A 27,234-nucleotide genomic window follows, 5' to 3' on the forward strand; every position below is an offset into this window, starting at 1 on the left:
TGGATTGCGTAGGATCGAGCTCTCGTGGGCTCCGGTAGATCCGAGGAAACCAACTGGTTGAAAATGGATGGGGATGAGAGTTGCAAGAGCGTTACAAGCGCACTACGCATGTATATGAAGAGGCCCAGCGCCTTATATCCGTTCTACCAACTCACTTACAGTCTCGATTCATTAAACATACCTCAATCCTCTCCAATCTTTTACTCCATCATTACTTCGACATGTCGTGGCAGCCACCAAAGAACTTTGAAACCCGACCCGTAGCCATCCTCGGGGCGGGCGTCCTTGGACGTCGTATTGGTAACTTGACAAGAGCCGCGAATGAATGTCTTGGGAAAAGGTCTAACACGTATTCCTACAGCATGCACCTGGGCATCTGCCGGATACAACGTCAACGTCCGCGATCCGAGTGACGAGCAGCGATCGCAATGTTTGCAGTATGTCGATCAAGAGTTAGACATATACCTCCAACGAACCTCGGCAAACAAAGGCACCGTCCGGGTATTCGAGAACCTAGAACCCGCCCTTGAGAATGCCTGGCTTGTTATCGAAGCTATACCTGAGAAAATCGAACTCAAGATTGCTACCTTTTCAACGCTGGACACCATCGCCCCGCAAGATTGCATTCTTTGCACCAACTCGTCCTCATACAAGTCATCCGAGATGATTTCCAAAGTCTCCGAACCGACAAAGCGACGCATCCTTAACATGCACTACTACATGCCTCCGGCCTGCATGGTTGTGGAACTCATGACGGATGGAGTCACGGACGAAGCCATTTTTCCCTTCTTGTCAGCGAGGCTCAGAGAGACTGCGGCTTCGCCATACACCGCCCGGAAAGAGAGCACCGGCTTCATATTCAACAGACTTTGGGCGGCTATCAAGCGTGAGATTTTGACCATCCTGTCCGAGGGTGTGTCTGTTCCCGAGGAGATCGACAGCATCTGGGGGGAGCTATTCAATGGAGACACGGCCCCGTGCAAGCTTATGGACGGTAAGTCTTGGTCGTCTCCCTTGTCAACTTCGCGTTCTCGGCAGCTGATCTTGGGTTGTATAGATGTTGGCTTGGATACTGTGACGTTTATTGAAAGTCATTATATCGCAGAACGCGGTTTGAGCTCGAAGACTGTCGACTATCTCAAGAGCACCTATCTCGATCATGGCAAGCTGGGTTCCAAGTCCCCCAATGGAGGCCTGTACCCGCCCAAAATCGAGGCGGAAGCCCACAATGGTGTGACCTCGCCTGGTTCAACTTTGCTTGTCCTCGACGTCGGGCTATCAGCAGCAGAGCCAAGCACGACATCAGGAGAGATCCTGCAACTCGACAGCAACGGTCAAAACGCCAAGGCAATTCTCTCAGGGCAGTCGTTGCCGGATGGCATCGATGTCGATGACTCGACTGGACGTATCTTCTGGACCACCATGGGCAAGCCAGGTGCCCAAGATGGAGCAGTTTACTCTGCGAACAAGGACGGAACCGACATCCGCACGCTCATTGCCCCAGGTGCCGTCAACACCCCCAAGCAGCTTTGTTGTGACAAGCAAAACAAGAAACTCTACTTCTCGGACCGCGAGGGTTGTGCAGTCTATCGATGCAACTACGATGGCTCTGCTTTGGAAACCCTAGTGGATAACGGGAAGTCTTCTTCAGAGGAGGGCAAGCAAGCCGATGTGCTAGACTGGTGCGTGGGAATTGCTGTCTCCCCCTCACGCGGCAAGTTCTACTGGACACAAAAAGGCCCCTCCAAGGGAGGCAAAGGTCGCATCTTCTGTGCCGAGATGGATAACCCAGGGAATGTTGCCTGCATCATGACCGGACTACCAGAGCCGATCGACTTGGAAATCGATGAGGCCGGTGGTAAATTGTACTGGACGGACCGAGGAGAGATTCCATCCGGCAATGCCTTGTTCATGATTCCCCTTGATGACACAGGACTTCCTGTTCCTATGGATACGACATCATCGATCAAACCCCAAGTGCTCACAAAGAACTTCAATGAAGCGATTGGGTTGAAGCTCGATGCGAAGAACAACCGCATTTTCGTGACTGACTTGGGTGGGAGAATTTATTCTTGCGATATCCAGACGGGGAAGAAAAGGGTGATTTATGCCGACGATGATCGTGCGTTTACAGGCATTGTGGTGATGTGACTTTCAAGCAATCTAGTATGAATGGAGTTCCTTTTATATTTATAGATTTTTCATGTTTCTTATACTGGCCTTTAATTCGTGTTGCTTCGACGTTCAAACCACCACAAGGACACGCCATTCAACAGTCCGGTGTATCATGGTCAGCAGCAACTGTCCACAAAGAAGCCCACGATGAGTTTGACTGGGCTAGAGCTACATGTTGGCGGTTCAAACCATCCCCCAGAACTATTTCCAAACTCCAAGAATAGTTGCAGTGGCTCATTCCCCCACTGCTTCATTTCACAGAGCCTGAGGAGCCAAATAGGATCTTCAGGCTCAGTTAACCCATCGAGGGCCAGGCTCCAGCTATAATAAAGAACACATTTTTAACACATCATAGCATCATAATCCCGATGCTAACACAGTGGCCTTTTTTTTTTTAACCTTCTGCTGCCTGCAGTCAAAGAGTCATACCTAGTCACATCGTCATGAAAGGTTAAGCCTCTCATGGGGTATTTAACTCTGCTCTAACCTCCGTACGAGAAACAAGAGGATCATGGAGCCAAATAGGAATGACGGTATCTCTTCTCAGACAGGGCAGTCCAGAAGTCCTTTCCGCCGTTATTCTATTGTACAAATGAACCCAGCTCAGAACTCCCCAGCTGGCTTCTAAACTAAAGCGCAAGCTGGCGAGGCTCTATGCCTTCAAGCAGGTTCGGCTATGCGTTCAACATCTTTGAAACATGGGGTAATACACGCCATGGAGCGCCCCCAGTTTCTAGGAGCGAATCTGGGCCTATAGTTAGGGGCCCCCCAAGCAAAACTCAAGCCCGGGGACAGGCTTCTGGCGACTGGCGAGTTGATATCGGAGGCTTGAGATGTACCTTTTGCGGGTTTCCCTGGCTGTCGGCCCAATATTGACAATTTACGAGGGTTGAAAGCGGATGTTGATATTGCAGAGAGTGTGGAGTTCACTGAAAGATTTGTGTCGGATTGGATTTCACTTGTAGCAAGGTTTTAGTGAACGACTCAAAGCAAGCCCGTCCCGCAAGAGAAGGTTTCAATCGAGCCACATTAGATCATTAACATTCCGACATTATAGGTGAATCCGAAGGTGCAATGAGAACTCACGAGGGGCTTTGGAGGCGTTAAGCTTGGGTGTAACGGGCTCACGGGCTTGCCGAGCGGTAGCGGCAGTGGTAACGCCACACACGCGGGGGAGCGGATGAGTGCGGCCAAGACACGAATCATGGCCATCCGTAGTTAGGCGCCCGCAAATATTGGAAGAGGCTCTTTGGGCTGGCGCCTTTCCCAAACAGTTTCTTCTCATTGTCTACGACTAATGCAGGGTTGACTCAAGCCTCTCTTCATTCCCGACAACCTGGTACTTGAACCAATCCTGACAGAAGCTTCCTACGTTAAAATGACAGGCCGACAAAGAAATTACGTGTTCGCTTGTAGGGGGGAAATATCACCAAGAGGTCCACTCACTAGCACGTCGAGGATTGGGATCGACACTGCCCCGTATTGGCGATCAGAAACCATGTCGAGCTAGCAGAACCGGTGGGTGAATATCTTCAGAAGCACGTGGACGCACGTGGATGATCTTGCACTAGACGCTGTCAAGATCCGGAGTTTGCCACATGGTAATTTATTTCACTGACAGGTAATCTGGAAGACGATAATCCCTTCTGTTGTTCTTGGGTTCACCTGATTTGACACCTGGGGGGGTTCAGGCTAGGTATCTGTCAGATCAAGGACTTTGACGCTTGGTGCCTAAGCTCTGAGGAACCCAACGAGAAAGCAAGCGTGGCCCTGAGACTCTTACTAACAACTAGCCAGGAACCAACAAGAATTCAGCTGTGCTCAAGTTCTCTGCACATGTACCACCTGACCTACGTATGACACGAGATGAATCTGCGGATGCCATATCTGGAGACCCCCACATTGTGCCCCCTGACAGGATCGACGCGGATGAGATTGAGGGGCGGTGTGATGTGCTCGCTCGCTACTCCGTACTGTTCCACACATATCTTGGTGGGCCCTTCAAGAAAGCATGGTTGTTCAAGTTCAAATGGCATCATTAGCTAGATACTCTCCTTGATGATTTTCCCCAAATCTCTACGAGTACATCTCCCCTCGAACTCTTATCTCCATAGGTCCAAGGGTTCCTCAGTGATGTTCTCGGTCTAAATCATAGATACGGGCCTAGGCCCGCAGTGTCATCAGGGGTTCATTGTTGGTGATCAAGGAAGTAATAGTCACAGAATACGATCCGCTATCCTGCGAGAGCTTGACAAACAAGAACCAAACGGCTCGGGTCCGAGAACAAGGAGACAACATGGCATCCACGTGTGCGGCTTAAGTTCCTAGTCGCCGATTTTGGTGAGACCCTTGCCCAGTGACCCGGTAGGCGGCGGCATTGCGGAGGACTTCCCGCAAAAATGTCCCCCAACTTTATCGGGTTCAACGTATCGGAACCGCTGCCATCGTAAGCCGCAATCAGTTCCTTTGTCGAACGGTACCGCAGCTAAAAGGATTATAGAGTTTGAATAGACGGAAGATACTAGAAGAAGACCCTTGGAGGCGGTATTGCACTGCCAATGACCTTTCCGAGGAAGGTTGAGCCTGAGAAGACGATCCTCCAACCAGACGAGCTTAATTCGGTGCCTGAAAATGGACTCCTAGCACCGTGTTCAGAACTCTGTTCTTTGACGAGAATAGGGCCGATGTTAGCCATTTAGGACTCTCGAAAGTGGATGTCAATATTCCGTATTGCCGTCGAAATAGAGTAAGGGGTTCAGTTGCCGGCCTCGTCTATCTTATCACGGCGATTCATCAGTTGCAATTACTAGTAGCGTTAGTCTTGGGACCAAGAATAGTCCCAACTACGGCAGAGACGGTCCCCGGGTCTAGCGGTCCAAGGAAACACCGGAACGACCATGGTGGAGAGCCAAGCCGCCGCCGCGGCGTGTTTTTCCCAACCCGCTCTGGGCTTCGTGTCTCCTCTCCTGACACTAGGGTGTTCCTCGCGTCTGATTGGCCCGGCCAGGAGCCGTCGACCAGGGTCCCCAGGATGGAGCACTTGGACCAACTGATCTCGCACCGATAGAGGTGTGCAGCAAAGGCGCTGGTTTCAGTCCTGACGGCGCATGAATGATAAGTCTTAAAGCTTACAATGAAGTCATTCTCCGGGCGAAAGGTCGTTTTAGAGATGCTTGAATCATCACCATCTCTGGACGTTGCTTGGGAGACCAAAAGGCGACTCTGGGTGGTTCGGTTGTTGGTCCTAACCCTGTCAGAGTTCTGTATCTGACTGATCACTTCTTGGCGGGGGCAGTGTGACTCGGTCGCTATCCGGCGGACCCTGGGAAATACCCTGATAGGCGTCTATCGTCAGTCGTAGGCCTGCCAAGTGAAGGAGTCGAGTCGTCGCTCGGGGTGGGGGTGCAGTAGCGTGATGGACTTTTTGCTTCGATCATGGCCATTTTGCATTAGGTATCGCATCATTGCAGCTGCATTGTGCGCCCTCCCCCTCGGTGCATGCTTGACGAGATTACAGCGGTTCTCTTTGTACAATTTCTTTCGTTCGCGGAGCCGCATAATCATGTTCCGGTGGAGCGCGGAGCCGCACCACCCGTGTCGATCCCTGGAGCCGAGCCAGTCAGATCACTCGACCCTTGAACTTTGTTTGGCCTGATGGGCTCTGGAAGGCGGGAGGGACGGTCAGGCATTTGTGTTACTCGAAGTCAGGCCTTTGAAAGAGTGAAAAATTTGCCCCTGAAGTCGAGATGAGAGACTCCTCCATCTCTCATCTCACGGATCTCATCTTCCACGTGAGCCCGCCGCGTGATACCCGACGTCAAGCTTGCAATAGATCCTTCTTCGGGCTTATGGAACAAATTGCCCACGTGTTTCGCTAGAGCTTGCTAAACCGCATCAAGGCCTAGCCAGGCTCCTGGTCAGCCGCCGACCATGTGGCCCCCCGCTTTCCCGCGTTAGCAGAGCCCTATCTCGAAGCGGCCCCTCCCCCCCTATCTGAGCCATTTACCCATGTGCTTTGCTGGTCCGGGGTTCGGGATGATTTCGACGAGCTCGAATGGGCAAGGTGCAGATGGCGCACGAGTAATGAGCCCTTGTAGACAAGACCCTGCTGTTTCCTTTTATCATCGAGTGGCCTGCTCTGCTCTGCCGATGCAAAAAAGCAAATGTCTGTATTAAATCCACGGCAGCCTACTGACGCCCAGTCACGCCCCTTGGCACATTCTTGGAAACGGCACTTCTCCACACAGTCATCATGAACTTGACGTCCAAGAACACCATCACCCAGACATCATCCCGTCTGCTACGCACATCGGATGATGATCAACCGCATTCCAGGGTGCGTACTCACATACCTACATATTGTATCGACTACTAACACTAAGCAGGACCTCAAAGACCTCTTCTCCGCCCTCATCGTCAGCCTCCTCCCCCTCGAACCCCATCGCGTCCGCTTCGTCAAGTTCGAACACACATTCCTCTCCGAAGATGCCATCCGCAACCTCGGCAACCTCAAGCTCACACAGTCGAATCGCATGCCCGATCCCGACAACCCGTCATGCAGCGTCACCTCCACCTCCACCACCACATTCTCCATGAGCAAGGATACGGCAAGGTCTCTGTGCCAGCGATTTGTCGACGCCCGCTTTATCGAGGCAGCGGATGGGAAGCCAGACCAGATCTTTGCGCATCGAGGAGGAGTGTGGAAGCCAACGTCCAAGGGAACTACGATATTTGACTGGTTCTGCCAAAAGAATGGCATCAACCACGACCAGCTATTCGAGCTAAGGAGCCTAATCACCGGTCCTCTCCTGTACCTAGAAAGAGATTCGAAAACGGACAAGCCACACGTCGACCGCGCCACCACCGAAGTCATCTTCTGCCGAATGATGGGCATCGACGGACGGGGGAAGAAGGGGCCTCTGGCGCTTGCAAGGCAGGAATCCGCAACGGGCATCAGGTTGACGCATGAGCGCAAGATCAACGGTCGCACATACCACGACACCTGCACGGGTCTCCAGATTTCCGACTGGCTACGAGACAAGGCGACTTGCGCAGACATGAAGGAGGCCGTAAACGTAGCGTCGCACTTTGTGCACTACAACCTCATCGAGTCGGTCGCTACGGACATGGCCTACATGAACCAGTATGTGGCCTGCAAGCTCTTCCAACCCACACATCTCGCCGTCTACACCCTCTCGCAGCGTGGTCAAGACTTGATTGAGAACAGCTCCTCAAGTCGATGTTCATCGCAGGGCAAGACAGACTCGTCAACGTCAAAGGGCGGTGTCACGGAAAGCAACCGGCTCAAGCTGGAAAAGATTCTCCAAGAGCCTACCCTCCGCCTTCTTTTCCGCGAGAACCTCCGATCAACATACTGTGAAGAGACGCTAGCTTTCTACGAGCAAGCCGATGAGTTCATCCAGGAGTCCAAGGCCACACTAGAGGGCGTCAAAAAGGGAGACAAGACGGCAGACGAAAACGCCAACGAGCTTCTCTCGCAGTCTCACATCATCTTCAACACGTTCGTCGCGCCTGGTTCACCACGCGAGGTCAATATCAACCATCAGCTTCGCCTAAGTTTGTCCGATCGGATGACCAAGGCGCAAGCCCAGGATTCCACACAAGCCGACATGTTGAAGGAGGTGACGTCCCTTTTGGAGAGCGCTCAAAACGCCGTCTTCAAGTTGATGGCCAGTGTAAGTTCTTCCTCCTCGCATTCTGTATCACACAATCACTAACAAACAGCAGGACTCTATTCCCAAGTTCCTTAATAACCCAGCAGCGGAGGATCAATTGGTGCAAGCAGGTGTTCGATGATAGACGGAAGACTCCAGCGATACCCATGAGATTACGGAGTGGTGTTTTTTTGGTTTACAACAGTAGATAGCCCTTTTTTAGACACTTGACATGTACACCCTTTTTCTTTGTCGCATAGCAACCACGCAAGATACGTCGTCATGACGCTACTGGTCACGTCGCAAGGATGTAATATAGAGGACTTTTGGTCAACGTTTCGATGAAAACAACTGGTGACTGCTCATCTCCTATACCTAGGTATAGCCTCCATGTGTGTCAAAGCTCACGGCTCTTGGCTCTTCCGCTCACGCTCGGGCTAGCGGATCGCAAGCCAGCCAAGTCTAGAATCGAATCCTCCGATCCTCCCGACCCTCTGAACTCGTCCTTTGCATCTCGGACTGACCATCCTTCAGTGTGTCAAGGACATGGGAACTACTATCCATTTTCACTACTTTCTTTGCAGATATATATCGTGATCATGGCATAGCTTCCTTGACAGAGGCCATCGTCTGCGACCCTGGTGTCGATCAGTCAAATAGCCACGTGTTTGACGTGTTTGTGCTTGTCTCGGGTCAAGGGCAACACGCTGATCGAAATCTGGCACCCTGTGCAATAGAAAAGTTCCAGAAATCTTTGAATGGTCGATTAAATTGCTCTCCTCGCCACTAGGCTACCCATGGGGTTGTATCGGTGGTTCTTGGCTAGGGAAGGGGGGTAGGCATAAGGGGTTAGGAGGGTCGATGGGGTGTTCTGGAACATTCTGCACTTTGTATGCCCAGCAACTAAGGGTAAAGACGGCGGTCGCATTTGAAGACCATGCTCGGTGTCACTGCTCGCTTACGCGTCGATCACCCCGGTGCTCATGCTTCTGTTAGGGCACTATCTATCCATAGGGCTATTTCTGTAATAGGCTGCTAGTGCATTATTGCGGAGAAAGAACATCGACGAAAACGGCAACAGGTCAGATCCTTCCACGACAAACAAGGAGATCGGGGCGATATTTGTGCACAGGTCATTCTGAGTCTTAATTTCGTCTTAATTCACGTCAGTTCTGTTGGTGTTCATTTTCAACATGAGATCCATTGGCGCGGTGACAAAACCTCTGCTGTTCTTGTCCTTATCACAAGCCAGAACTCCTCGCAAACAAAGGCTGGTGGAATAATAACCGCCTAGTTTTGAGTTAGGCAACAAACTTCTGCATATAGATGCGAACTATCGTCGAACTATTGTTCTCCACTCGTCACCATGCAGAAAGCGGCCAACTTTTTGCGAGGAACAGCAGACAGGTGGGCAAAATGAGGAACAAATCTGCCGTGGTCTAGGGTAGGAGATTGATAGCTCCCGGAATGGTACTAAAATTAGTATCCCCCACATTCCGCCTAATCACAGTCCTCTCACTGGTGGAGCATTCAACGCCATCCTCAACATTCAGCCTTACCAACACATGCTCCTTAAAGTGCTTTTTCGCGCCCTTCATTTCCCAGTTACGGATTGTGCATTGGTTTCTTGCTCCCGTGTTGCATTGCGGGATTCCTTCTATTCCTTTATTGGGTCTCAATAGGCCGTCCCTTACGTGAAAAGAACAGTCTGACCAACAGCCTGCAACGGAGAAATGACACGGCACGTAATGGCTGAGACATACATTCGACTGTCGAGCGCGATCAATGGCTCGCATCTTTGGTACAGAAATTGTATGGCGCTTCTCCCCACAAATATCTGACACGTTGGCGCCATCTCCGCCGAATGCTGACATCGTCACACAAGCACAGCGGGAGCTGTTGGAGTACATAACGGCGGGAATGCCATCGGGTTTTTCTTTTGTAGGCTCTGTTTTGCAGTATTCTCTGTTCATTCTAGACTGGGTCAAGATGATGTCGCAAAACACCATCTTAGGCCTGTGGCTCTCGAGCCTGGCCGCCACATTGGCATCACCTCAGCCTCAACTAACATCTCTCATCGAATCGGGATCCTCCACCCTCAACTGGAAGCCATGTGACCTGGACCTCTCCGATGAGATCAAGGCTGCCATGAGAGAACGTGGGTACTGCGCCACACTCGAGGTTCCATTGGACTATACCAATCCCCAATCCGACAAGACCATTGAGCTCTAGTTGATCCGCTTCAATGCTACCAAGGAGCCATTCAAGGGCAGCGTTTTGTGGAACCCTGGTGGTCCTGGAATTTCAGGCATTGAGACATTTGCTACTCTTGGCCCAGACTTTCGCGAGTGAGTATTATCAGTCAACGGACAAGAGGCTTGCTGACGGTTTCAATCAAGTATCATTGGCGGCCATCACCATGCGATTTCTTTCGATCCTCGGTAAGTTTATCAAACTGTTCCCTCAATACCCGACTGACAACAAAAAGCGGTGTTGGCCGAACTATCCCGTTCTCATGCCGCCCCCAAAACACCCCTGCCAAGGTGACCCGTCGAGGCGATAGTACCTTGCCTCAAGCCGACCTCTGGTCCTATATCAAGAACCAGAAGTGGGCCGAGCTCTCAGCCATAGCCGATGCTTGTTATACGACTCAGCAGGAATACGGCCGTTATATCAGTACTGCCTTTGTGGCTCGTGACATGATGAAGATCGTCGATGCCCTCGGTGAGGATGGAAAGCTGAGATACTGGGGTATCTCATACGGAACTATCCTGGGTCAGGTCGTTGCCTCTCTATTCCCGGATCGTATTGGACGACTGCTGCTCGACTCCAATTCTCTCGCCGACTCTTACCTTACATCTACTGGAGTCGGTGGTCCTCGCGATGCCGAAAAGTCTCTGATGTACATGTTCTCTGAGTGTGTCAAGGTTGGGCCCAAGACTTGTCGGCTGGCTAACTACGCTGGCCGACGCACCCCAGTTGAGGATCTGCGAGATGCCGTTGAGGACCTCTTTCAGAAGTTGACCGAGATGAAGAACCTTCCACCTGGTCTCTCGAAGGAGGAATTCCCGGCCGGAGGCAACTCCGTCCTGCAGCGACTTAAGATGCTCATTATCGAAGGCCTGTCCAGTCCTGGTGGATACCCCAAGGTTGCGACAATGCTATTCCAAGCCCTCAACGGCCGCTGGAAGAAGGCTCTTGCCGTCGAGGAGACACCTGAATCAGAATGGAACCGAGGCACCGAGTCATTCGCCGGAATCGCGTGTTCCGACTCATCTTTCCGAGTCCAGGATCCTAATGATCTCTACCCGATGTACCGAGCACATCTCGCTGAGAGCTCTTTCGGAGATGCTATCGCCGCCGATTATCTGGGCTGCGGTGCTTGGCGCTTCCAAGCTGCGGAAGGTGTTGACACCGACAAGCTTCGAAACGTCAACACGAGCTTCCCGGTTCTTGTTATCAACGGCGCCTATGACCCCGTGACATCATTGACCCACGCATGGCAGGTTTCTTCCAGATTTAAGGGAAGCCGTATGCTTGTGCACGAAGGAGTTGGTGTAAGTTCCTCTTTGCCCTTTGAGACATATGGAGCTGACTAGAAACTAGCATGGTGTCACCTACCACGCTTCAAACTGCACCCTGAATGCAATCGCCACCTACTTCCGTGATGGTGTTTTGCCCGAGGTTGGCGCTGTGTGCAAGCCCAACATGTTGGCGTTTGAGTATGCAAAGTTGATTAGTTAGGAAAGCTGGACATTTCATTTGAAGTGGTCTCTCTCAAGCATGGCTGGGGTGAATTGATGGACCTGCTGCATGCCTCCTCCTCGGATTGAGCAGCGAAATTACATTAACCTGGCATAAATGTAGCTCGGAAGGTTCATTTGTAATACATGCCGGTGTAATGGCCTCCAATCGCTGGCGAAGGAGCAAGATCGTGACCTAAACCAGATTTATTGTCGTCTTGCGAAGTGGCATATCGGGCGTTGTTTTAGCACAATGGGTTGCACACATCGAACTAGTCAACTCCGTCACTTAAGGAGAGCATACCTTTTTAGTCCTGAGCCGTAGTCCACCGATCCCCCTTGATCTCAGACGCGAAGTAGCACTCTAAGAGAGTGACCTCGCTAGAGATATAAACGGCTTGCTTCTAGAATGTCTAGTGGTCTCGTATTTGAGATCTTTGAACCTCGTCCAAGTACCTGTGCTGCTTTAGCTAGGACAGGGAAGTACACTGAGCTGGTCTGGTACGCTGTATCGGTAGGTGATGAAAATAATCGACACATCAGACCCTCCATGTTTAATATCAGAATATCGCGATTTCTATTGCTGATTATGAAACTATGAACAAATTGTATTACGAAGTGATCCACGGTCCCTCCACCTTCAACCAAAGCCAAGTTAACTGAGGACCGTAAACAGTTTGGCATGTAGCCCTCACAACGAGCAAGCGCAAGGTATCCTCGACAACATCTTGGCAAACGCAAGTGCTCGCCTGATAGAAAGGAATGGCTCCGTCAGCCAGCATCAGTAATCAGTAAACACTAATTCTCGAAGCAGAAGCCGCCTCTACAGTAGGGCCTGAGCGGCTCGTACAGAGCCACGCAGTCGTGACTCTCAGAGCATTAGGGTTAAGCGACGCAGCCGCCGGATATACACCACGTCCCAGGGGGACAGTCGGAATCAGTAGAGCACGAACTGGCGTTCGGATCAGTAGCAACGCAGGTACCAGCATCGCAGAAGGGATTAGCACCCCCGTTCAAAGCCTGGCAGTCGGCATTGGTGCTGCACTCAGAGTTTGGGTCGAATGCGACGCAAGTACCAGCGTCGCAGAAGGGCGTGGCTCCGTCGCAGTCGGCGTCGGTGGTGCACTCATTGGGGCTTGGACCAGGAGCGCAGACAGCATCAATGCAGATGTCCCCGGCTGTGATGCAGTCGGCGTCGACGGAACACCACTGCGGAGGCTGTGTCGCGGAGGCCGATGCGGTGGTAGACTCGGTAGATGAGGCGGAGGTCTCAGTGGAGGCGGTGGTGGTGGTAGACACAGCGACGGATGAATCAGTTGAGACCGTCTCGGTAAGGGTAGAGGCCAGCGAAGTGCCGGTCGAGATGGTCGAGGAAGCCGTCTCAGTCGTGGCCACAGAGACGGTGGTCGTCTCACTGGCTGAACTGGCAGAGGTGGTCTCAGAGACAACCGTAGACAGCGTCGAGGTGGTGGAAGGGCGGCATGGCCCAGCGCTGACACCGCTGGCAGCGAGCAGGGCCAGGGTGCTGGCGAGGAGTCGAGTGGAAACCATGATAACAAGCGAGTGACAGGGTTTCGGGGAACGACAGAAACGAGAACAACTGGAATGAAAACGAAGGAATGTGGAAAGGGAGAAACAGAACACAGCGTGGGCAATGCCTCTTATCCACTCCTTCTCGCGTCTTTCTTTTTCTGATCCGGAAGTCGGGCCTGTTGGGCTAGGCCAACTTGCATCGAACTAGTAGCAGTTTATTGGCCTTGGCGCGGTGATAGTGGCTTTTCTTGCCTTGACATCCGCGCACTAACACGTTCTGAGCTGCTGATCGTAATCCCCAGAAAAGCTAATCCGCGGCTTCAGATGTCAGGAGTGGTCATCGAGATAAGAAAAATAAATAAATAAAAAATACCCCTTTGTTTGTGATCTTCCATTCTAGCCGGTTTCTATAGAAATTTAGCTGTTATTTCTTGAGGCGTTGATCATTTATTTGATGTTTGCCTGCTAGCAAAAAGCCACGTTCAGCCCCAGGCATGGAACGTTCGTTAGACCCAACAACCTGCAAGGGGAGTTGCCCCTGAGCTGAGAGCTAAAATTTAGCGAGCTGGGTCGCCAATCGCCCCGTGTTACGTCGTCGTAGATCTTGCAGTGAACATGGCTTCTGGTCACTGGGAAGAGAAAGAGCAAAGTAATGACCCGACCTTACTATATGGTTACCTGTAAAGCGTAATACCCTGCTGCCTTTAATACCATGCCGAATATGATTACTATTTGTGCCCGGTTGAAATGGAACGTTGTCGGTCTTTTCAACGCCTTGTTTCCACGGTTGAAGCCAATGAATTGTGATTCAGGGACTGTAGCAAAAATCTGAGCAATAATACCAAGAAATCCTAAATCTTACGATATGAACATGTCTTGGGTCTTCATGTGTGCGCTTGAATAGTTTCCATCACTGTGTAAAGGGGCCGGAGAGTAAATCCAATAGATGTAATTAGAAATCTATAAGCTTCCTCCAAGACAAAACCTCGATCAATCGATCAATCAAAACGATCTAATAAATACAACCCCAATCATGTTCCTTCCCCACATGTTGCCTATCCCGCCTAATACTTAAGATCGAACCATCTAGTCACCCCTCAGCGCGTTCAGGAAGACTTGCCCCTGACATAGCACAGGACCCAGCCAAACTCAACGGGGTTGGTGCTAATGAGAGCAGGGTTTTCGTAGGTGAACTCAGTGCTGCCAAGCTGGACACCGTACTTGTCGTTGTAGCGCTGGCAGACGACGTCCTTGATATCAGGAGAAGGAATGTCGGGGATGTGAACGCTGAGGCCCACGAGATCAAGCTTGGTGATCTTGTACTGGTCGAGGTTGGTGAGCTGGCCAAAGGGAATTCTGACGGGCTGTTGACTGTGGTCGGCAGAGTTGTAGACCATGACGTTGGCGTAGGCTACGGGAGCCTGGCGGGCAGTTGGCTGGGCCATGGAGGCCGATGCAAAGAGAGCGGCGGCTCCGGTAATGATGCTTGTGAAATGCATGATGGTGATGAGTTGGTCGGTGAGTTGAGTGGTCAACGTTGAAGTTGAGGCGTGGAGATTAGCTGGTTGTTGCTGGCTTGTGTTGTAGTGTGATTGATGAGCTTGTTCGAATGAAGAACCGATTTGAAGGTGTGTAGGCTTTCTTATATATTCAGGCAACATCGTGGCTGTGATGATGAAAATACATTCTGTACGACTTACAACTAATAATAGCATCCACATTTTTGCATAGTCAAGGCACCCATGCCCAAAGGAGGCTCAACGTGCCGCCAGACCCCCCATGTCCTTCTGACGCAAAGTGACTTGTGCCTAGTCTGTGCATCTTTACGAGCAATGCTATGTACGAATCGTCTGCCAGAAAAGAACATGAACCACGAGACTGGTTGAAAGTGCCGGTCCACCTTCTACTACCGTTGGACCCCTCGAAAGTGGCGGTCCAGCTGATTCTGTCCCCAGATGAATCTGTTTCAAAAAGCTCCGACCGATGGGCGATCCTACTGGACTTAAACGAGGTTTTGTGGAGTCGGGAATGCAGATCATTGTTCGTATGGCCGTCGGAGAAATGATGCGAGGCCAATCAGGGGCGGTAATGATGCCCTACGGAGGTCGGTCAGCTGCAGATCGTATGACACGATGTTGTCCGTCCTCGAGATGACATAAGATGGCATGTCGATAAGATCCCATATGCCGCCGGGATTTACAACGTAACGTCGAGAAAGATGCGACGTCCCATATGGCTATGCTTACTCGTAGTCGTCTCTACCAATGAGCAGTAGTCCGGAGCGGCCGGAAGTTTTAACTTGGCGATGATGTTGGCTGTATTTTCTGGCTTCGCTCAGGGCGGTTACTGACGGCCTTGACAGTATCTTGGCCCTGAAAATAGATATATGCATCCTGAGGCCGACTTGGATCTCAGCCACTCGTCGTCATTCCAGCGCGTCACCTGCTCCCGCGCAATAGTTGAAAGAAGTCACTTGATCATTGGGAAAACACATGAATAATAAAGCTTGGGCTTTGCTACAAAGACTTGAGTTCTTCGATTATGCTATGTATACACTTTTCAGCGAGAACGACACGCCACTTCAATCTTTGTACAATAGTCCTCCTCACGGACATATCCATCTTGCCTCCCTTTGCGCGTTTACAGCTTGCAGAGATCGAGGATAGGGAACGAGGTCTTGCAGTTGTTGCACTTAAACACGTTGCCCTTGCCGGTAGTGTTGGTAAAGATATCCAAGTCGTTGTCGCGGAAGGTGTTGCGAATGAAGATGTTGTTGGAGGCGATGGCTGGCCCCTTGAGCTTCAGGCAAGAAAGCTGGACGTTAGGGCCAGTCTGAGGGCAAGGATCATCGACGAGAACGATGGCAGTGGCAGCCTGGTTCTTGTGCTGGCCCTCAACGACGTTGTCGGTGACCTTGACTCCAATGGTGCCGTCGAGGATGATTCCTGCAGCACCACCACACTTGGGGTTCGAAGGGCCGATGTAGTTGTGACGGATCTTGGCTTTCTTGGTTCCAGGATCAACAAAGATGCCGACGCAGCTCTGCGTGACCCTGTTGTACTGAACATCAGCACCGTCGGTCTGGACGCAGAGACCGACGTTGTGGTTGTCGACGTTGTTATCCTTGACCAAGACATCGGAGAAGTTGTCCATGCAGATAGCGATGGGTCCAAGTCCCGTGTTAGAGACCTTGTTACCTTGAACCAAGGTCTTGACCGAGCCGACAGTAAGAGTACCATACTTGCCGCCGTCGGTGAGGGTGTTGCCAGTGATGCGGGTGTTCTTGCAGCCCACGACAGCGATGTTGAGGCCAGAGAACTTTCGGACCTCAAAGCCACTCACGGAAACATCCTGAGTCTTGGTCTTGACACCGAGGACTCTGCGATGCTCGGTGATGAACTTCTCCAACTGGACACCACGACCAGTGACGCAGATACCGGCCTCAGTCTTGGGACCGCTAATGCCAGAGCAAGTGTTCTTCTTGAACTTCTTGGGAGGAACAATGACGGCGCCCTTCTTGCCGACGAGCTCAATACCATCCTTGCTGATGGTGATCTGCTCAGCGTAGATACCGGCAGCGACGACGATCTTGTCACCGGCATGGGCCTTGTTGATGGCGGCCTGGATGCTCTTGTGTGCCTTGACGTAGATGGTCTGACGGTAAGGGTAGTAGCCGGTACGTCCGTAGTCGGCGATGGCGTCCTTGTCAGGAGCGCAGCAGGTCTTGTCCTTGTACTGACACTTGCCGCGGGCTGCACGAGTTAGCGATGTCTTGGATCGAGATGCTTGTATCGGTACTGACCTTGCAGACTGGAGTCGTCGGCAACTGGCGAGGCGGAGACGCTGCCGAGGAGGAGGAGACCTCCGAGAGCGGATGTGAACTTCATGATGAGCGATTGACGGAGAGGTAGAAGAAGCGAATGTGTGTGCCAAGGACAGTGTCAACTCACCAGACAATCAAACCAATTCACCAGGTAAAAACGAGGGATTATATAGCTCCCATCTCTTCAATCCCTCGCTCAGATCACCCACACTGCATTCAGCCCTGTAGGCAAGCCCGAGGGGCCGAGACTCAGATCGACAACCCAAACCAAGCTATTGGGCCTCAAGCTTCTATCCCCTCCCTAAATTGGCAAGCCGACGCCAGCTGGCGTTCAATAGCTAGTCTCGGATCGCATCTCAACCGCCAAAGGCCAGGGGCACACCGTGATCTCATATTGACGCTTCGTGGCAGCTAGCAAGCCTCTTTCGGCAACCTACGACGTTGATTTGCGGGACGTAGCGTTAGGGTTGAGCCAGACTTTCAGGTACAGGCGCCATCGCTGAGGAGGCTTGTGGCTAGACTCAACGGCGCAGCCAACTCCAAAGGCCCGGAACGCGCCACCGGGTTGGACGGCACCGAGGAATGAGGCACAAACATTGAAAGAGGGTTGAAAGAAACTTGCTTGATCGAGTGTTCGTAGTAAACTATAGAATGTCACTGCCACTCAAAGCAATCTCCGTCAGGTGACGCATATTTGATGTTCGAATGAGGGCAAGTGTGGCGGGAGAGATGGAGGGTGCCTCTATGTAGGGACAAAGCTGAGGGAACGCTATCTACTTTGCGAATGATCCAAGTAGAGCTCCCTTAAAGATACGTTCCTATCTATTGGTATCAAGAACAAGAGGGGTATTAGCTTTCTTAATAGAAGTCACCCCTCTAGCTACGGAAGAAACTTGGCCCTTGGCGATGGAGCTACAAGGGCCTCAGTTATCGATCTCAGCCACACTCGGGGACCATTTCCCAGGCCTTACACGGCATTTGCTAGCAGTCCCCGAACATGTCAGCCGCCACTGCGCCGTTGGTCAATCTGGTGCCGCCACGTCGTGGGGTCAGCTGGCCACGCTAAGAGGCGCCACGAAAGGGGAAAGGGGCAGAGGAGGAGGTTGAGGGGCATGATGGCGATCAGATCATTGGATTGAAAGTCCGAGGAGGTTTGAGATTATGGAGAGAGTAGATATGGTCAAAGAGCCAAGCTTTTAGTGGAACTATATTGAAATGTTACACACTCCGCAGACTTCTTCTGAGATCTTCCAGACAACATTGAGCCGACAACCCGCTTGCCTCCCATTGAGCATGATGGTGATCAACCCCTCCACCCTTCCAATTATGGATGGTCAGTGGCGATAATGCAAGTTAAACTCAGCCAGGCGCCGAGTGCTCTTTGGTCAATGGGGGTGCCGGCCCCATACATAAGCACTCTAAGTCGAGACCTTCTTGTTTAGCTGAAAAGGTTACCTAGTAAAGAGCGTGGCACACACTCAACATCGAGTCTATTGAATGAGCCACCTCCAAAAGCAGCACTTATGACGAGCGCATGTAGTAATCTTTTCGAATGACCAACGGCAACGGCCACCCTACCCCTTTGTAGCTCGTGAATCTCGCCCATCCTCTTCATATATTAACTTGCTTCCCTATCACCCTCAGCTAGCACAGAAAAGCTCAATGCTGAAGCTTGGTATAGCTCTTGCCAAGGCCTTGCACCCTTCCCGAAAAGTTTCGGACAACTCGTCATTGGGTGTATTGTATCATCCAAATCCTTCCTCCATCTCACGCTTCCCTTTCTCACAACCTTGAAAAGGCTATGCGAGTCGGGCCGTCCCCTCAAGCTTCAAGCCACTGATTGGCATCCGTGTTATTTTTGAAACGAGGTTGCTGGCCAATGGCAATATCAACGTAACAAAATGTGTAGAGTTCACCCAGCTTTCTTCCATGAACCAAGCCCACCCGCCAAGTAGGTTAAGCCTCACTGTCGTCGTTTTGAGAATAACAATACTGTAGTTAGTCACCCTGTATTATGAAACAGCTGTCAAGCTCTTCTCCATTCAAGGTTTCGGCCGAAAAACTCCTCAGTTCGCACTGGGGGCGTCGAGGTCGAGGGTAAGATATCCGGCAAAGACATCAATGGATACAATCCGACTGGGGCCTCTTTCGGCGATCGGACTTTCCACTCCGCTATTCACAGTTTTAGTATGGCCGTCATTATCAGTAGAGAACATTTAGAACCACTCTTTAGCGCATCATTGGCTCATATCTTCTAATATTATGTTTTTATACACGATTCATCATCCTGGAGCTGTTAAAGCAGACTTTCTAGTTATTTTAATGTGGATGACTGCCTATTCGGCGCTTCCAGGTATGGAGTCCTCATTGCTTAACCTTTACCTAGGCCATGTTTTACCATCAAGCTTGTTCTGTGCTTTTAACTATCTCAAACCCTGCAGAGCTGCCCATTCTGCGTCGGAAGTCCGTCGAGTTGACCAGTGACATACCAACGATCACTGCCAACACCCTCATGCGCGTAAAAGAGACTAGTTGGATCAACCTTATCCTTGATACCAAGAAGCCTCTCATACTTCTTGGTTCCATAAAAGGACTGGTGAAAATCGGGTTCTGTCACATCCGCTTCCGAAGCGTACGCACCACTGCCAGGGGAAACCTCTCGCCAAGGCTTCATCCAGTCCTCTGTCAGCTTCTTGCTCTCTTGGGCGGCGAATTCTCTAGAGCTATCCTCGGGCCAGTTGATGACGGCGATCGCCCACATTGCAGAACCTCGCCAGGCAGGGTTGACAGCGTTGTCAGGATAGGGTCCGGGACCACCAGTGATGCCGAAGCCGATAATCTGTCCACCCTTGTCGCACACGCTCTTCAGGGCCTCAAAGGTCGCGTCGAACTTTTCTACCAAGTTTTCCCTGTTGAGAGTCAGCAAATGATCACACCGGGGTCCTGTGTTTATGACAAGGAAGCAAAACCCACCTGGGGAAAAGACGCCCGGCCGTCTTGGAAGCAGCTCCTCCAATGACCTCACGAGGGAAGCCAGCCTTCCAGGCAGGATAGTAACTATCATGTTCCGACTCGGTAACTTCAAACTTAATGCCCAACTCATCCCACTTGTCGAAGAGTGTCTTGGTCAGAGCCTTCAACTCCGCAAGAGTCATGCCGGGCGCAAACCAAGGAACCATGTTAAATGTCAGAGTCTCAGGGTCGGTATGCCAAATGTTCCAGTATTCGTAGTTTCCAGCATCATTGAAAGTCGGGATGAGTTCCCAATAAGCGCGAACAGCAAGCCAGAAAGTGTCGTAGGAGGTGTCGGCGCTGCTAAAGCTGAATGACATAACAGCAGCTTTTATCTTCGGGTACACCTTGACTGTGTAAGAAGTAACAACACCATAAGTGCTGCCGCCGCCACCTCTGAGAGCCCAGAAGAGATCGGTGTTTTGCTCCTCGTTTGCGGTGATAAAACGTCCATCCGCGGTGACGACTTCGATGCTGAGGACCTGTTTGTGGTTAGACACCACACAATTGACTTTGATGTCGAGCAAGGATACTCACCTGATCTGCACCCATGCCATATAGGGGCGACATAGGCGAGTGTCCACCACCGGCCAGATATCCGCCAGCATAACCGACACTAAGACCTTCACCTCCCACAGCGGTAACATCGTACTTCTCGGCAGCTTCATAAAGCTCGGCTCCAACGACTCCGGCACCAACCTTCAAGGCTGGACCACAGTACGACGAGGTCTTGCGCTCGTCAAGGAACTCGATGGTCTTGAAGCGATGAGTCCAGATCGAAAGAGCGCCAGCACCAGCAGAGCGGCCGTTGAAGTCGTGACCAGTGTTCTTGATCACCAACCGAATATTGTTGGAACGAGCAAAGTTGACGGCCAGCTGAATGTGAGCGACGTTGCGAGCATCAACTGAGTAGATTGGGTATCCTCCCAGAGTGCATTTGCCACTGGGATCTTCGCTGGGCGGACATGTAAGACCTTCATATAAAGGAGACATGACGGAAGTTGGGTCCCTTATGCTGAGTATGGGTGTTAGTAGTTTGGTTCGGGAAACGTGGAGCTGAGCATTGCTCACTGAAGAGACGAGTTTCCCCATTGCCCGATAACCTCGCTGCATCGATCCTTATCGTAGACAACGTAGTCTTTGTAACATGGCGCCGCAATGGGAACGTTCCTAATAACAGCACCTCGAGTGACGAGATCCAGAACACGCCAGCTGACATCGCCCGGCCAGTGCTCCTCTCCGGGAAAGGTCTTGCACTTCTGAGAAGGAGCCTCGGAGCCGTCAGCAAAGGCGAGGAGGGAGGCATCAGTGAGTTTGAGCTCAGTAAGTTTTGACAGAATGACATCAGTCAATTGGGTCTTCTCCTCAGGGAGATAATCACCCTCGACAGCCTCGCCTGCCTCACAAACATTATCCTCATTAGCATCTGCAAGAACTAATCAGCCATCGCGCAAGCCAAAATTGGGGGACTACAAATTAATATTTGCATCGAAAGATACGCACCGACTGTCTTGCCATCGACAACAACGGTCTGGGCAGCCACGTGGTGGAAGGCGACTAGACCACCCAGCAATAGACGGCTGTTGAGCTGCATGGCGCTACTGCTCAGGAGATGCAAGTGCCTCAGCGGTCAGCAAATTTGAAGAGGGTTGCACCGGGGACAGATAGATTAGTTTAATCAAGAGGGTGCGTCGATGATCGACAAAAAGCAAGGGGAGTGAGAAGGCTGAGATAAACGAGGGAAATCGGTTATGAGAGCGGCTGTATATAAACTACAGAATCCACAAGGTCATGAAGCATGAAATTCCCTAGCTCAATATCTGAGACAAGTTAAGCATCGCATGTTGGTCTATTCTTCAGAACCAACGCAGAATATTCCGCCGTATTCGAGCGAAAAAGGCAGCATAGCGGTCAAAGAGGAGGTAGCCACAAGGTCGCAACGCAACGTTGGCCCAACGTCACTGCGTCGTCGTTGGTCCGCATATGCCGCAACGAGGACATCCTTGTGCGGAGGGGGAACCACCAGGATGCTACGGTAAATGCTGCTGCGTCTTTTCTCAGTGCCGAGGTAAGATGGCAGGGGAGAACTGACTGACTCGCCTACATCTGAATCGATGAGTGCGCCACAGGGGATAAAGCCTCGTCATTATGCTTGGGCTTCTGCTTGGGTTTCTTGCCTGGGGCACTAACCTTCTTGTCCAAGAGATCTACAGCCAGTAAGAGGATGGGGATACTGTTGGTTGGTACAGCTGAGCTGAAACTAGAGTCAGGGTTTAGTGCCTCTAGTCTGCATAGCATTAAGCGGCTCGTCGTTGTTTATGATTGTTTCCGCTGACACATTCGAGCTAGCGAGAGTGATGGGCTGAAATAACCTCTTCTGAATGGCCATGTCTAGAGTTGCGTTTCGAGCCATGCCAAAAGTCAAGTTGATGATCCCCCAGTTTCCACGTGCCAAGGTTTCCACGGCGAGTCATTCCCATCCCGTCCCAAATCTGACAGCTCACACATCTCCAGCTCAACTCGCCAAGATCCCCCTCGGTAGAGTGCACGGCACGGCCTCAAAGATGGGGATGCGGCACCCTGATAATTTCCCCGCCAGACGGGGGCAAAAGCCACATCCGTGCGCAATGGGGTTCGGCTCTTTGTTTGGCTGGACTCTGGGGGAAAATGTAATGCAGCCTGCAGGGATGGGGAAGCGGAATCAAGGTCCGATGCTTGGCTAGATTTGAACGATCCAAAGAGTAACTTGGAGAGGCCATTGAGATGTTCTCTAATTAGCCGGCTTCTCCTGACTAAACTTCATGTACGTGTTGAGTGTGCTAACCCCTGTTTGTTGACGATCTCATGCCACTCAAATCAAGATTCACTTCAGATAGCGTAGCAACCGGCCGCTTTCTACATGGTCAGCATGTGGAGCTGCAGCACTCTTCAAGATGCATTGGTCTGTTACGGATTGATTCTGGGAATCCTTCCCCTCTGCATTAGCACAAGGCTGGAACCAACAGTCTCTTGTTATCAGGATTGAATCCCTGCAGGCTGTCATCGAAAATGATCGACACGCGAGCGCCAGGTCCGCCTCCCGCGTAAAGCGTAGATAATGTTTCTACGCGGGGCCGCGAGTCTTGAAATAGGAACCAACCTGTTAGACGAGCGCACACACAAGTCGAACGCCCAACGACGCCACTGTAGATGGTGCCTCGCGGAGTCTTCTCCGCAGACACTAGTAGCTTTAGTCCCAGCCCTCTGGCCTGGCTGATGTTTGGCGTTTTCTGCATCGTGGGATCATGGAAGACAGAAACGCCGACACACTAGCGACCGCCACCACACTGACCACGGGCTGACCGAGCCGCTGGCAGGAGAGGCCATGCATGTGCTGTATGGATGTATATAACATACAGGAGGGAGGATGCTGTTGACTCAGCTGGTCTCCAGCAGAATGCTACTCGGACCCAGTCGTTGTGGCGAGTATCTGACCCAGCCTGGGCTTTAATTCATTGGCATATCTCCTTTCCCCTTTGCTTCTGAACTTGCAAGATCTCCAACTTCAATCGCACACGAGAGAGCTTCCAACATGTCGGCCGCGGTTGGCGTCGATCTCTACGCGAGCAGTACCAACGAAACTCTCCACAAGCCCTGGCTGCCCGTCTCCGAGCTCCCCACCACAAATCTCCAACAAGGGGCCATCGCCATCATCATTTTGTTTCCGGTTCTTGCTTTTTTGGTCTGGGGTGTGCGCATGTACTCCAGATGGAGCACCAAACAGGTGGGAATTGGTATGATCTCCACTGGATCTGGTCGATGGATGGCTTGCATCATGATTGCTTCTTGCTAACTTTGTGTTTTTTGGTAGACGATTGGTTGGTTACAGCCGCCATGGTACGCCGCCTCGTCGGGTTTATTGAAGCCACATCTTGACATGCAATTCCAGATCTTCTCAATTGGATTGACAATACCGACGTATTTCTGTATGCTCCCTCACAACAATGGCACCGTTCAATAGCTAATCACGTCCAGTTTTTAAATACCAATTCATCGGCTTCCCATCCGAAGATGTCCCCGACACATACAATGCCGAACCATCCCTCTTCTGGAACTGGATAATGCAGGTTCTCTACAACCCGATCCTGGCTCTCGTCAAGTCATCAGTCCTCATCTTTCTCCTTCGCCTTGGAGGCCATCGCCGCAGCATCAGATGGTCCATCTATGCACTCAATGCCTTCAATCTGGCGCAAATGTTTGCCATTTTTATCACTGTCCTCTGCCAAACGATCCCCGTCAGGGCGTATTGGGACAAGTCCATCAAGCCACAGCGCGAGGTCGACTCGCCGCTTTTTTACGTCTCGACGGCCATCATCACTATCATCACGGACTTTTTGGTCCTTCTTATTCCCTTCTGGGTTTTCCTCGGCCTCAAGATGCGCATTGCTGCCAAGGTCGGCCTGATAGTTGTTTTTCTCGTGGGTGGTGTGTACGTAGAGTCACGATCTCACAATCCATTCACTCGAGTAATTGTCGTTTCTAGGGTAACCGTCGTCGGGATTATTCGAGTGCACGAGTTTCGCAAAAAGTTCTATCACATCGACCCTAACTACGATCCTAGAAACTCGCTGGGAGAGACGTTGAGTAACATCGAAGTCAATCTCGCCATCATTGCCTCTTGCGGACCTGCACTGCGCCCCCTCTTCCGCAGAATGTTCCCTGGTCTCTTTTCCAACAAGAGCAGCAACGAAGCCATGGAATACAACGCACCCAGTAGGTATGGAAATAGTACTGGGATACGGCATACAACTGCAACCGGGTCTTTTCCCCTCAGGGACATCCATCTCAGCAAGACACATACCGAGATTCGTGGTCATTCGCCCAATGGCAGCGAGGAGGAGATAATGACGTATAACGGCATCATCCGGACAACAGCTGTAAGTCATGTGTTTTGCAAGAAACAACTTGATCCCTTGTGCTCATACTTTTCAGGTCGACGTCAAATATGACCAAGCGACACTGTCTGACAGAGAATCGGGTCGGGAATCACTGAGCAGGTGAACCGGAGTATGGCATGAACGTCACATGTCTTGGGTATTTCCCCAGGTAATGGATACAGTATAGAAATATATCCTTCCAACAAGCTCATCCCGTGAATGAATGATGAATGCGCGATTGAACGCGGGGCTGTCTCACTTGGTCAGCAGGCAACAACACGCGACGCGACGCGTTAACTTACCTATCTCGTTAAGTCCGAGACAGCAGATCGTATTAATAATGCATCTCAAGTGTCCCCGCTTAATACTCCGGAATCTAGCACGTAATCGGACTGCCGAGCACGCGAGATCTCAGCTAGTCTTAAAAATCGCGGGGGAAATGTAAACTCCCTGATCCCTCGACTCTCACAGAACCTCCACAGCAGATTTTATCTTGCTACAGCATTTCAAAATGGTTACTAGCGACCCCGAGTCCTCTCGTGGGACGACAGAGCATACCCCTTTGCTCGGAGATCGGCCCCCTCATGTCCAGGGTGAGGGGTCCGAGTCCGGACCGGAAGCGGAGCCGACGCCCGAGGAGAAGACGCCGAAGAGACGATACGCTTGGCGCATATTCTGGATTTTGCTATTATTGATCGTGATTGGGGTCTTTGTGAAGGGATGGATCGATGCCGATGAGACCGAGGTACTGGCTCTGCACCCTTTATGCGATGGCTCTGTATTAATGTTTGTTCCAGTTCGACTTGAAAGGCGCTCTGAAGCGCGCGCTTGGGGGAGGTCTCAGTGGTGCGGCGGCTATGGTGCTGCAGGTCTTGCTTCTCATGGTATGTTGATCTTGTCTATCTCATCTGTGCTGGTACTGACACTCCGACAGCCACTGCGTACAATCATGAACTACCAATATCGCCATGGCACATCATTCACCGTTGCCACGCGAACTCTGTATGAAGAGGGAGGAGTTCGGCGATACTACCAAGGAATCGCCCCTGCTCTTTTCCAAGGTCCATTAATCAACTCTTCTGAGCCCAAATCGTTCTCCATTCTGACTTTGCACAGGGCCCGTTTCAAGATTCGGAGATACCGCTGCCAATGCCGGTATTCTTGCTCTGCTCCAGTCAAGCCCATACTTGAAAAACCTGCCATCACCCATCAAAACTATTTTTGCGTCTCTTTGGTAATGAACTCCAGTGAAACCGGATCTATATGTGCTAACGCTGTACCAGCGCGGCGGCTTTCCGTATGATCCTCACTCCCATCGACACACTCAAGACCACCCTCCAGGCACAAGGTGCTCGCGGAACCGCCCTTCTCAGACGACGTATCAAGTCGAATGGAATTGGAAGTCTCTGGTGGGGCGCATTTGCTACTGCGGCTGCCACCTTTGTTGGACATTACCCCTGGTTTGCGACGGTAAGTTGACAGTTCATCAATCATGGACAATCACTTACAACGGACAGTATAACTTCTTATCCGAGGTTATTGCTGAGCCAGCGAAGCACCCGCTCTTTTGGTGGCTACTACGACTGGCCTTTATCGGCTTCTGTGCCTCGATTGTATCGGATTCCATCTCCAACTCTCTGAGAGTGGTCAAGACCTATCGCCAAGTCAACGACACCAAGGTTTCATATGGTAGGGATCGGTCCGAAAACAAGATGGCCGTAGGGTTTAGACTAACTCTTTCCCAGGTGAAGCTGCGCGCGCAGTCGTTGTTCAGGATGGCATCACAGGACTCCTTGGCCGGGGCCTCAAGACCCGCATCTTGGCCAATGGTCTTCAGGGTATTCTCTTTTCCATCCTATGGAAGCTGTTCTTGGACTTGTGAGTTGTCTTATCATCTGCCGATCCTTGTTCCTTCGCTGACCCCTAGCTAGGTGGGAGAAAAAGACGCAAACGTAGACACAGCCCCCTCGATTCTGAAGCTATACGAGGCTGGTGGCCTGAGATTGTACATGTCACATGCATCGTTTGGGACTCGCCAAAGGAAATTGCTTTTTACATCACACTGGGGCGGACTGATGGGGAATCGGGCTGTCAATGGTAACCTCAATCAGAGCCGACGCTCGCAGCACACCGGAGATGATCTTGGGCTTCTCTTCTAGACTTTTAAACATGTTTTCAAAGAGATAGGATGTCATATGCGAAATAGACGAGTATAAATGGCATAAAAAGCATCATTAACAAGATGTTGAGTTGGCAGTTCTCGGTTGCCGAGCCCGTGCAATAGTTTGCCCTGACCATTAAGGTCCATAAGAGCTGTCACTGGATTTGATGCATTGCTTCTTGGATGTATGTTTTAA

General features: G+C 51.3%; 9 protein-coding genes across 9 annotated transcripts; 5 read left to right on the forward strand and 4 right to left on the reverse strand.

Moving 5' to 3' along the window:
• Positions 1-221: 221 nt before the first annotated feature.
• NCS57_00518700 (uncharacterized protein) lies at positions 222-2,151 on the forward strand (the record flags this gene model as incomplete). The annotated part of the gene is made up of 3 exons (XM_053055121.1): positions 222-300; positions 362-994; positions 1,058-2,151. 3 exons carry the CDS (start codon positions 222-224, stop codon positions 2,149-2,151), a joined length of 1,806 nt encoding a protein of 601 aa, XP_052914076.1.
• Positions 2,152-6,427: 4,276 nt separating this feature from the next.
• NCS57_00518800 (uncharacterized protein) lies at positions 6,428-7,992 on the forward strand (the record flags this gene model as incomplete). The annotated part of the gene is made up of 3 exons (XM_053055122.1): positions 6,428-6,511; positions 6,561-7,871; positions 7,924-7,992. 3 exons carry the CDS (start codon positions 6,428-6,430, stop codon positions 7,990-7,992), a joined length of 1,464 nt encoding a protein of 487 aa, XP_052914077.1.
• Positions 7,993-9,839: 1,847 nt separating this feature from the next.
• On the forward strand, positions 9,840-11,594 carry NCS57_00518900 (uncharacterized protein; the record flags this gene model as incomplete). Its single annotated transcript, XM_053055123.1, has 5 exons — positions 9,840-10,031; positions 10,083-10,198; positions 10,250-10,291; positions 10,339-11,407; positions 11,457-11,594. The coding sequence occupies 5 exons, from the start codon at positions 9,840-9,842 to the stop codon at positions 11,592-11,594; spliced, it is 1,557 nt and encodes a 518-aa protein (XP_052914078.1).
• Positions 11,595-12,478: 884 nt separating this feature from the next.
• On the reverse strand, positions 12,479-13,183 carry NCS57_00519000 (uncharacterized protein; the record flags this gene model as incomplete). The annotated part of the gene is made up of 1 exon (XM_053055124.1): positions 12,479-13,183. The coding sequence occupies exon 1, from the start codon at positions 13,142-13,144 to the stop codon at positions 12,479-12,481; it is 666 nt and encodes a 221-aa protein (XP_052914079.1). The 5' UTR covers positions 13,145-13,183.
• Positions 13,184-14,232: 1,049 nt separating this feature from the next.
• NCS57_00519100 (uncharacterized protein) lies at positions 14,233-14,718 on the reverse strand (the record flags this gene model as incomplete). Its single annotated transcript, XM_053055125.1, has 1 exon — positions 14,233-14,718. The coding sequence occupies exon 1, from the start codon at positions 14,623-14,625 to the stop codon at positions 14,233-14,235; it is 393 nt and encodes a 130-aa protein (XP_052914080.1). The 5' UTR covers positions 14,626-14,718.
• A 1,048-nt stretch (positions 14,719-15,766) lies between these two features.
• On the reverse strand, positions 15,767-17,013 carry NCS57_00519200 (Beta-helix domain-containing protein; the record flags this gene model as incomplete). Its single annotated transcript, XM_053055126.1, has 2 exons — positions 15,767-16,878; positions 16,929-17,013. The coding sequence occupies 2 exons, from the start codon at positions 17,011-17,013 to the stop codon at positions 15,767-15,769; spliced, it is 1,197 nt and encodes a 398-aa protein (XP_052914081.1).
• A 2,364-nt stretch (positions 17,014-19,377) lies between these two features.
• NCS57_00519300 (FAD-binding PCMH-type domain-containing protein) lies at positions 19,378-21,555 on the reverse strand (the record flags this gene model as incomplete). Its single annotated transcript, XM_053055127.1, has 5 exons — positions 19,378-19,858; positions 19,923-20,443; positions 20,499-20,976; positions 21,033-21,387; positions 21,435-21,555. The coding sequence occupies 5 exons, from the start codon at positions 21,553-21,555 to the stop codon at positions 19,378-19,380; spliced, it is 1,956 nt and encodes a 651-aa protein (XP_052914082.1).
• Positions 21,556-23,532: 1,977 nt separating this feature from the next.
• NCS57_00519400 (uncharacterized protein) lies at positions 23,533-25,001 on the forward strand (the record flags this gene model as incomplete). Its single annotated transcript, XM_053055128.1, has 6 exons — positions 23,533-23,734; positions 23,812-23,837; positions 23,890-23,926; positions 23,976-24,429; positions 24,484-24,877; positions 24,933-25,001. The coding sequence occupies 6 exons, from the start codon at positions 23,533-23,535 to the stop codon at positions 24,999-25,001; spliced, it is 1,182 nt and encodes a 393-aa protein (XP_052914083.1).
• Positions 25,002-25,388: 387 nt separating this feature from the next.
• NCS57_00519500 (uncharacterized protein) lies at positions 25,389-26,833 on the forward strand (the record flags this gene model as incomplete). The annotated part of the gene is made up of 8 exons (XM_053055129.1): positions 25,389-25,622; positions 25,675-25,761; positions 25,812-25,938; positions 25,994-26,111; positions 26,161-26,347; positions 26,395-26,566; positions 26,623-26,755; positions 26,809-26,833. The coding sequence occupies 8 exons, from the start codon at positions 25,389-25,391 to the stop codon at positions 26,831-26,833; spliced, it is 1,083 nt and encodes a 360-aa protein (XP_052914084.1).
• Between the last annotated feature and the right edge of the window lie 401 nt (positions 26,834-27,234).

Source organism: Fusarium keratoplasticum, chromosome 4, assembly GCF_025433545.1.
Source record: "Fusarium keratoplasticum isolate Fu6.1 chromosome 4, whole genome shotgun sequence".
Lineage (NCBI taxonomy): Eukaryota > Fungi > Ascomycota > Sordariomycetes > Hypocreales > Nectriaceae > Fusarium > Fusarium keratoplasticum.